Below are 11,369 nucleotides of genomic sequence, written 5' to 3' on the forward strand. Positions count from 1 at the left end.
GACAATATAATTTCCTCATAAGTTTCCCCAGCTCGACCTGCATGTACAGCTCAGCCAATCACAAACATCCTTTTGACGCTTGCCCTAAATGTACAGCTAAGGCCAGCCAATCACAAACCTCATTTCCTGCTTGCCTTGGATCGACAGCGAAGCCAGCCAATCACAAACATCCCCTTGAGCGAGGGAGATGTGCTGCTGCTAGCAACTTGCTAGTACACACTACACAGTGGGAAATTTAAGATGGACGTGGAAGATGAGATCGGTGCAGGTTTGGTGGTGAAAAATAAGTCAACCTCCATTATTTGGAGGTATTTCGGTTTTAGAAAGGAGGATACACAGAGCGCGGGGTTGTGACAAACATGCATCATCACCTAAAACAACACCACCGAGTACTGTATGAAGAGTGCCTTGCAATAAAAGACATGGCGGGGACATCTGAGGCCTCCTGTGTCAAGCCCAAGCAAGGTCGGATTGCTGATGCATTCAGTAGCATAATGCCATACGAACTGACCTCCATCAGGCACAAAGACATTACAAACGCTATAACGTAGCATATTGCTAAACGCATGATTCCCGTGTATTCAGTCACTAAAGAGGGCTTCCAGAAAATGGTTTGGACTAGTTTTTGTTTTTTTTATAAAGAATGCTAAGTTTTCACTGAACCCATAGTCATATCGTATCGTATCGGTATCGAGATATCTGGCATAAATATGGAGATATGAAATTTTGTCCGTCAATGATGGGTTGAGTAGCACTATGTCAGAATTCGGATCTAGTAGATGCTGGAGTCGACGGTAAACTGAATATTGTAAGTTACTGTTGTTGTTCACAAACTAAAAAAATGAGAAATAATATTTGTTAGCTTTTAACTGAATATTTGAAGGCAAACTGTAAAACTATATCACTTATTTTGTTGCAATTCTACTTTCTTGAATTATTGATAATTCTTACTTATTCTTAATTTGTAGTATCGTCAAGAATATTGTTATCGCAACTACACCCTGAAATATTGTGGTAATATTTTAGGGCCATATCGCCCAACCCTGGTCCCTTCCAATGTGGACCAGTTACAAGGCCGTGAACCTGGTGGGTGCAATTTAATTTTGTCCCACACTACTTACTGCATGTGAAACCACCATGAAAACATGCATGTTGGTAGAACTTTTAAATACACACACATATATGGTCTATTTTACATGCACAACACACACACAGATTAAACTCTTATGAAAAGGCTCAGTTTGCATTTAAGCTTTTGGTGTCCATCAGTCTTTTATATCTGACTGTAGCATTTATATATTCCTACAGGGACCCATAGTTTTGCTGTGATAGCTGCAAATCATCCTTCTAAAGATTTTTGGGGGATTACTGTGCCCATTTAGCTCAGAAGCACCGATGCTAAATCAAACATTACACCCGTAAAATGTTAATATACAAAGTACAGAAGCTGGTGATTCAATTTAGATGACAGTAGTCGCTGTTACGTGACATAAGAGATAAGATAAGACGTTAAGAAGCAGGCTAACTGACGGGGGGAACCGCTACCAGCCAAAAGCCACCAAACAAGGTCAAATGCTAAACATTAGCTTAGTGTTAGGAGGTGTTTTAGCTAGGTGTGGTGTAAATAAAGAGATGAATGTAGCTGGTTTACCTCTCGCTGACCAGCACCACGTCGGCATCGCTCCAGTGTTTGAACACACACGGCAGGATCCTCCTGAAGGCGAAGAAGAGACCGGGGAAAACTACGGCGCCACAAGCTAAAACTTGCAACATCCTGCCGGTATTTTCCTCTGAAGCTGCCCGGAGACCTGACTCGCTCCCCTCCGACAGTTTGGCCCGTTTACACGCGGCGTTGAGGCATTTTACTGCGGGCCGGGGGTCGGTGGTTTTTCACCGGGAACAGTCCACCACCATCCGCACACACACACTCTTACACACACACTCTCACACACACGCGCTGTGCCGTGCTGAGACTCAGCAGCAGCACCACTGTCGAGCTAAAGGCGAGGAAACACACACTGAACTTTCCCACCGTGACTGTCAAAATAAAAGTCTTGATCCGGTGCCAGAATAAAGGGGGCTACTTCCGGTGAGAGGTTTCAAAAGGCCGGAAAAAACGGATTCAGTTTGTTTGTTTGTTTGTTTTAAATTCTTAAAGGGTACATTAATATTATGTACATACCAGGGGTACCTATATACAGGGGGAAAAAATACAAGAAAATATTTAATTAAAAAAAGCAATATAATATACACATGATTAGTTTTAATTGTCTCTTATTCTTCTTTTTTATATTTTATTTTGCTGCCATATTGTTGAACTATAAAATAAATAAAATAAAATAAAACTCCGTTTTGGAGTTTGTCCATCTCTTCCTGTAAATGTGGAAATTCAAATAAATAAATAAGATTATATAATATTAACAACAATAATAATAATAATAACATAATAATAATAATAATTCTTATTATTATTATCATCATCATTATTATCAAACATAATTAGTTTTATTGTCTTTTTCTTGAGGCTGCTTAGTTATTTATTTTTTGTTTTGTTCTTTTTTTGTTTTATTTAGTTTTTGTTTTGTTTTTACCTCTTATTGTGTGCCATATTGTTGTGATTCTTAATAAAACAATTATTTAAACACAGTAGTTCAAAATCCATTTTGGAGTTTGCCCATCTCTACTTGTGAATGTGGAAATTTAAATAAATAAATAAAATTATATAATAATAATAATAATAATAATAATAATAATAACATAAATATAATAACAACAACAATAATAATAATTCTATTATTATTATTATTATTATCATTATCAAACACATAATCAGTTGTAACTGTCTTTTTCTTGAGGCTGCTTATTTATTTATTTATTTATTATTATTATCATTATTATTCTTTTAGGGTTGTTTTTTTTTACCTCTTATTGTGATGCCATATTGTTGTATTTCTTGATTTAAAAAAAAAAAAAAAATCAAAAAGTAGTTGGAAATCCATTTTGGAGTTTGCCCATCTCTACTTGTGACCGTGAAAATTTAAATAAATAAATGAATAAAATTATATATAACATTTATTATTATTTTTATCATTATTCATTCCTTCATTCATTTGGCTTGGGAACCGGAGCGTCGCCGGTTCAAGTCCCCGCCCGGACCAAACTATGAAGCGTGGACTGGTAGCTGGAGAGGTGCCAGTTCACCTCCTGGGCACTGCCGAGGTTCCCCTGAGCAAGGCACTGAACCCCCCCAACCGCTCGGGGCGCCTGTCCAGGGCAGCCCCCTCACTCTGACATCTCTCCACTTAGTGCATGTATAGGTCCTGTTTGTGCATGTGTGTGTATTTCGGGCCTGTGTGTATATGTATGTGAAACAGAGTGAAAAGATTGAATTTCCCTCTTGGAGATTAATAAAGTATATAAAATTAAATTAAAAATTAAAATAGAATTATTTCTGTCAAAACACGTAAAAATGTCTTTATCCTATAATTGAATCGTTGCCCAGTTTTTCTTCTTTTAAATTGTTAAACATCCACACATGGTAATTAAACATATGACGACCCATTCTTCTCCTAATTCACAGAGAGTACAAGAATATTTTATATCAATTCTAAATTTATTCAACTTCTTTTTGTTAGATATATTAGATACAAATTTTAAAAGAAACCTCTTTGACTTATTATTGAGACAGAACTACCAGACCAAAAAAAAAAAATGAAGAAAACACTGGGGAGAGCTGCACTGGGTCAAGACACTGTGTATAGGTAACTGAAAAATCAGGTGCTCTTCAAGGAAAGGGCAAGTAGTCATACAGGAGTAAAAAGTATGGATATGGATGCAATCAAATGACGACTGTCTAAATTTGAAATGAGTAAAAAAATTGATTTGTTTCAGTGGTAACAATCATGATGCACAAATTACCCTTTTATTCTGATGGTCAGCTCTCTTACTGACAGATGCACAACTTGAAAATCAACTGTTTGTTATTCTAAGTGACTTTATTTTGTGGTCCTTCAGAATACAAATGTAAACATTAATAGTCAGTCAATAAGTTAATGAACATTATCAACAGTTTCTCAGTTATTTTTGATGGTGTCTGTCCAACAGTAGAGAGAGAAATACACAGATGCTTTACCTAAATGAGACGAGTATTGACTCGGCACAAGTTAATTGTCTTGTGTGCCCAAAATAATAATTATATTGTGCACACAAGATAATAACTTGTTCCCTTAAGACAATAACTGTGCACAAGATTAAAATGGGCTCCATAAGATTCAACTTTGTAATTATTGCACAGAGTACACATAACCAGAGGTGCAAAGAGAAACACCAAGACACACACAGAACACATTAGGCAGTGCAGATATACATGTGTTAGTAAAATATAAGGGCTTAGTGCAGATGTCATTACAGTACTGCTAATGGTAAGATAATGTCCACAGTGTTCATTGTCTCTGTCACAAGTGCTGCATTCAAAACTTTATTTAAATTTGCATTCAATCATGTTTCAGCCACTTGGGGGCAGTGACACCAGCTGCAATCACCATGCTGACAATCATCACCTACGGGTCATATGTGTCAGCAAACAGTTCCTTATTGACACATCTAGCAGACACATTATGAGATATTTGGAGTCTCCCATATCTGTCTCTTTAGCTGCTAAATGCTCCACCATGTTCACCTGGGCAGGTTGCAAACAGAGGGTTTATCACAGCTTGTTTGTAAAAAAAAAAACATGAGTCAAAAAAGAGAGAATGTGCCGTAAAACCGAAACAATGAGCTATAAGAGTTAAAGATGCTAAACAGAGCCATAAAGATAAAAACACCACAGTTGAATCAACACCTCTGACACAGTCTCTGTATCTGCGGTCCGTCCATGCTAAACTGAGGCTATCAGCCATCAGATGCTGCTATCAGCTGTCAGGTAAACGCTCCCTTTAAAGTCAGCTGACCCGGCTTCACTGGCCTTGTTGAGGAGTGTCTGATGGCCACTTGTTAAAGACGATCTGGCATCAGGATTCACCACGATCCATGTTAGCCTCCATGTCAGAGGAGAGACGAAGGACAGTCACAACATATTTCTCTCAGTTACTCAGACTATTCGGACGACACCAACCAAAATTTTATATAGTAAACTTAAATCTGTCTTTTAATCACCCATACAAGTTCAACGTGATTACACATGAGATATCATTCACAATATTTATTTGAATAGAAAAAGTAGTATAGTATTGTTGAGGGGTGTCTATCTGACCATGTACAGTGTGAGTGTCACCACTCTAGCATGTTTCTGATTGGAGGAATAAGAGCTGTTACAACCATATTCCCTAGCTTTGTGAGGTCATCTGGGTGACACTAAGATATCACCAACTGCTGCTCTGATTATTGGATTTAAAGTCTCTATGTGAATGAAGTCACTGAGCACAGAAAAATAAAGTTTATAGTTTGTTTAGTTTTATTGGGAATAAGATATGTGAACTGAAAAAGTGGTGTTGGATTTATAATTCTTTCATGCAATAATCACTATGACAATTTTGCTAGATGTAAAAATAGTCGCAAAGAAAAATGGGTAAATTTACAAACTGATGGTATATATTAGATCTCTTGACTGTGTTGCACGACGCAGCATATGTCATTATGTTATAAAGATATAAAGATATTTGAGGCTATCCTCCCAAGATGCTCACATTCAAGTGACAAAGCCCTCTAGCTGCTGTAATAATCATGACAGGAGCAAAGGAGGAAGTCAGGTGACGTTATGGAGCAGCAAAGTCCACGCAGGAAGGAGGTAGAGGGGGACGGATTGGTCAATAAAGCATCAGATTTTAGGTCCCCAAACTCTAACAAAGTAGAAAACGTAACCCAAACCACAATCTTTCCCTAACCTCAAACCAAGTAGTTATTGTGCCTAAACCTAAGCAAGCTTTAACCATGGCTTTGTCAAATCATAAACAAGATTTGTTTGTCATCAGTACTTATTTATTTTTTAAATGTATTGGTTTAAATTGTATCAGGCTCCATCCATACAGTTATCTTTAACAAAGACTGTTATACAATTTGACAAGAAAACATAAAAAGACAAGAACAACAAAACTATATTCTTGTCAATTAACCACATTAAAGGAAAATATTTCAGGCCTTATACATTTCTTTTGTTCTCATTGCTTTACTATTTATCAGTCCATGTAATGTTTCAATATAGTGTCTGATTTCTATTTTCGGTTGTTGTATGTGTGGCATACATGTGTGAATGTAAAATGTTCCATATAAAATAAAGAGGCTTAAAATAAACCAATTTTTGCAATCAATATCATTTTTATCATTTAAAATATAATGTCTCTTTTTTTAGATAAATAATGGAACCGGTCAACGACTTAAAGAAATATTCAAGAGCTATCCAAGATAATTTCATACACAGGCATTTATAAAATAAGTGACAAATAGTTTCAAATGCATGATTACAAAAAACACACATTTAACGTCAATATCATCTCTGAATCTTGAGAGCACCTGGGGTCTCATTTATATGCACTGCGTACGCACAAAATGAGGCCTGTAAAGAGGCGTACGCAACAGACTTGATGGGAGAAACTTTGACCCATGCTTACACACATTTTGGAGACAGGAAATTGGAAGCGCAGATGGTGAGGTGGAAGCCTGATAGTAGACATTGTCAAATGTTTTTTGGCGTACACCATTTTTGGCTGTAAGTACATTTTTAGTATTGATCCCACTGAGGCCCCTGGTTTAGAGGATGACTCAGATTCAAATATGACTTCTCTGATTTTGTTAGTGACACAATAATTCTTGTTAAAATTCCAGACAGACTCCCATTTAATATTTTTAAAAACAGAGTTCCAAAAACAGCTTGGCAGGAGGAGTCGTGGCTCCCTGGCAAAATCTCCTGAGATGACAATTGGTACATGTTTTTCTCTTTGATGCACTGTAAATTACAATATGTTTCCGTAATATTTCACAATAAATTACATTATTATCACCTCAGAGGCTTCTACTGTGATTGCTAACCAAATCAGAACTTTACTGTGAAATCCATGCAGATAAATACAGTCATTTTACTGCTAAATCACAGTAATATATGGAGTTTAACTACAGTTATTTAGCAGTGGGAGCACACAGTAATCCAATGTACATAAACTGTGAAGTTACAGTTAAATACAGTTATTTTACAGGAACATTCTGTTATATCACAGTAATGTAATGGGCTTTTACTGTGAGGTTACAGTTAAATATAATAATTTTAAAGGAGCTTACTGCTAAACCACAGTAATATGAGGCATAACTACAGTGATATGTAGTATACAGCTGTTATTTCACAACATTTTACTGTAAAATGGCAGTAATTTCCTATAAATGTAAATTCAAATATTTTACAGTGTGCATATCTAACATAAGGTTACATTTAAACTGCGGATTCACATCAAGCATGTTACTTATTCATATTAAACACAACAGACCAGAAAGTATTGCTTCGAAAACAACTGTAAATTCTTTCGGAGGAACTGGAATTCCATATTTCTTGCGAAATTTGTCCATTTTTATTTAGTGTCACTAACAAAATAACCCAACTATTTATAAACAATGTTTTATTTTTAAATCTAATATCTTTATTATGGATAATATTATATTATTAGGATAATAATGCTTGTTAATGGTGGTTAAATTGTTTTGGAGGGATCTTTCTTATACCTGTGATTTGGTTTTGTTTTCCCGACTAATGGTGGTTAAGATAAGAAGACACTTCTTTGAGTCTTTCCAGAGGGCACGGACAAATGACGTATTGTGTCATTTTATCTCAGAGGACTTGATGAGAAATTTTATCTTTCATTCTGTAAATCTTTTACTGATTCATAACAGATGATTTACAGATTACTGTTTCAAGTGAGAGTTTGAACATACCGAACCTTGGAACCCTATCTCATGGCTTTGTAATTGATAATGTGCTTCCTCCATAACGCAGTCTTCTCTGATAATTATTTTGCACAACTTGCAGACTGATTACAACACTGTAACTTCAGGCTTTATAATTCTGCAGTGTCCTAAATGTGGTGTTGTGTGTGATAATGAAACTTACAGCAGAGCACGGTTTAGTGCACCTCTGCATGGCTCCATACAGACTCCGAGAAGCCATGGGATTACACCGACGACTCGCACACAGTGTTGAGGGTGACTTTACATGTACAATCCCATAGTAAAACAGAGACGTTGAGCATCATTTCAAACACAGCTCCAGGCAAAATGTGGCTGCCTTATCTATAATGCAAATATCAGACGCTTTTCCAATCATGAATATAAATGCACAGAACACACTTAAATACACTCACCTCTAACCTATGTTCGAAACATTTGTAAGCTTACACCCAAACTCAACCATCTCTAAGATAACCCCGCTCCAGATATGAAGTATTTCAAGTCTGAATTAACCTCTACAGGGCTAAGGGGTACAAGTGAGCTTCCTCCCACTGTGCATTGTGCATGTACACAAGTACCCATCAAAGACAATGCACACAGCCGCCTAATTTTCATTCTAAAACTCTGGAAACCAACTGGTACTTATAACGTGGAATACTACTTGGCACCATGTTTGCAGTGCATGATGCACAATGAAAAAGACCTTGAAGCTTCACTTTTTAGGCGCATCTTAGAGGTCCAGTGTAGGATTTAGGGGAATATACAGGCAGAAGTGGTATATAATATAATAAGTATGTTTTCTGTAGTGTATAATCACCTGAAAATAAGACTCATTGTGTTTTCGTAACCTTAGAATGAGTCGTTTTTAACTACACAGGGAGCAGGTCCTCGTCTACGGAGATCGCCATGTTGCCCTGCCATGTTTCTACAGTAGCTCAGTATGGACAAACCAATCACTGGCTCTATATAGGGACATTCATGTTGGCCGCCGTAGTTTTCTGCCCTTTGAGGCAAAAAGCATTGAAAAGTTTAAATCACTGGTTCCATTTGTTTGGCAAGGAAGAGAGTTGTGTAGATAATTTGGCTCCCGGTAAAAACCTCCTCAGTGTCAGGGGTCCTGTTGCACAAAACACCTTAAGTTAAGATGTCCTTGAAGTCCTGGTTCAGGTTTCCTCAAAGTAAAATCAGTTGCACAAAACATCCTTACGTTTTCTCCTTAAAATGTTCTCTTAAGTATTTATGATTTTCTTCTTGTCTTGGTCTTATACTTAAGGAATCCACGGACCGTTGTACAAAAGATCTTAGCAACCAAAGCAAGGTAAAAAAAACAACAACATAAGGAACCTCTGACTATCTTAACTGCAACTGTTTATGATGATAAATGGAAAAAACTAACACACCCCAAGAAGAGCGTTCTGCAACCAGGAGAAACCAATGGATATGCTTTTGATTTTACATTTTAGATTTGACTGAATTAATTTTTGCTGCAATTTCTTCCTACAATCATTTTATGTTTTTTGAGAATCAAAGTTATTTTGAAGTTTGTGCTCTCTATGATTGTTTTCCCCTAGAAGTATAATCTTTCAAACTCTTCCTCCTCTGACCGATATGGTTTTCTTGTCTTCTCCTGCAATTTTTTTCACTGTCGAACTAGAAGCCAACTTTGTGAGATGATAACAGGCGTCACAAGCGTGAATCCAAGCAAACAAACAATCTCCATAGAAACTTTTAGCGCTGTAAAGTCTCTTTCAATGCAGTAAATGAGTTAACATTTTTCCTTAACTTAGGAAACCTTTTAAGAGATTCTGTGCAACTGTTTAAGTCCCTCAGCTAAGGAGAAATTAAGCCTTAAGTGTCATACTTAGGAAGAAAACTTGGTGTTTTGTGCAACCAGTCTCTGGAACTTAAGTTTATCAGAGGAAAAAAATAAGCACAGATTAGCAGGTGCTGGTCTTAATCAGGTCTGTTTGTTTTGGAGAGGAAGAGACCTCTGTGGATAATTCAGCTCCCAGGAAAAACCTCCTCAGCAATGAACACTGAAGGAATCCTGACCAGGAGAAGTTTCAGCCAGTTGTAATCCTCACTGCTGCCCCACCCTAAATCTTATACACTGGACCAGAGCAATATCATCATCCACTTGTTGAGTGTTGTATCAAGGTGGCACTAAACGGTCGCCTTATTTTATTACTACTGCAACTTGACCCTTAATACTTGATTAAGTTTGGCAGCATGAAAGATTGCTTTTTATTAGTCAATAATAACTTTTCCTTCTAGACTGGCCTCACATGCACAGTCTAAGTAGCAATGGTGAAGTGGTTTGACACTGGGAAGCATGTGTAGCTAATAACTGATGTCACACTGGGTTTTTATAGGTTTACTAGTGTTTATGTCGGGGCACTGAGTTTTATTTTGGTTTCCCGTACCTGCTTTTATGGTATTATTTGGTCCAGAGGACAGAATCCACCAAGCATTGAGTCCACATATTTGTACCTGGCCCAGTTTGTCTTCTAAAATGTTTTTAGTGTCTGGCCTGATTCTGACTGAATGACACATGTACACATTGATTTCCTTTGGTGAATCTATCAGTTTTGATGACCTAAGAAGGCATGTGGTATTCTGAGATCATACAGGGTTGAAAGATTCAGAGAGTTTAATGACCACACCAACGAATCCCATAAAGTAGTAAGGACATTCACCATAACAATCAAATAGACTTCAAAGAGAAACTGAACTCTGGCTCACATAGGGTTTGATTCCGTGTTTCTTTACTCATTAACTCGTTCTCAGCTACTGGAGATCCAGCAGATTCATGTCTACTTACTTAGGATTGTGTGGCATTGTGGATTGTTGAGAATGTCAGAAAAGCCTTGATCTTAGGTATCTCTGTGCTCTGATGACCCTGGATTCACTCACGCAACATTCACTGCTCTCTGTGTTTTCAGGAGAAATTAAACTTTGGCGCGCTCTCATAATGGTTACAGTGGCAATAAGGAAACTCAAGGAATATTCAGGTGATTACAGCTTATCTGAAGTCACGGATGCACTCTGTGAGTCATGGAAAGTTCCAGAGCTTCAGGGTGGACGTTAGAAACGAAGATGTCTTGAGATTAAATACTGACTTCCTGAAGCCATAACTTGGTCATGCTGCTGTTCATTATGGAAATATGTGTTGTGAGCCAAGAGATTTGTCAGCTGTACTTTATAATTGCCCAATTTAGCTTCATTTAACTTTACCAATTAATTTGCATTGTGAATTTACTGTGTGAGATAAGGGTATGACGTTTGAGTTTTGGACTGTTGCTCAGACAAATCAAGCAGTCGGAAGACTTTCGATTTTAGGAAATTGTGACAGGTGTTTATTGACATTTTATACAAAGGACAACAAGGATTAATTGATTTATAAACAGCGAGTAAACATTTCTCTTGTTCCTGTTCGCATTTAT

General features: G+C 37.1%; 1 protein-coding gene across 1 annotated transcript in view; it reads right to left on the bottom strand.

The window, feature by feature from the left end:
• The window catches only part of tlcd3a (TLC domain containing 3A), a 41,207-nt gene extending 39,189 nt beyond the window's left edge, over positions 1–2,018 (bottom strand). Inside the window, exon 1 of the mRNA XM_050037213.1 lies at positions 1,652–2,018. Within this exon, the coding sequence (XP_049893170.1) occupies positions 1,652–1,773 (122 nt within the window). The 5' untranslated portion in view covers positions 1,774–2,018. The remainder of the gene's footprint in view (positions 1–1,651) is intronic.
• Positions 2,019–11,369: the final 9,351 nt, after the last annotated feature.

This window comes from Epinephelus moara, chromosome 3, assembly GCF_006386435.1.
Source record: "Epinephelus moara isolate mb chromosome 3, YSFRI_EMoa_1.0, whole genome shotgun sequence".
NCBI classification, from domain to species: domain Eukaryota; kingdom Metazoa; phylum Chordata; class Actinopteri; order Perciformes; family Serranidae; genus Epinephelus; species Epinephelus moara.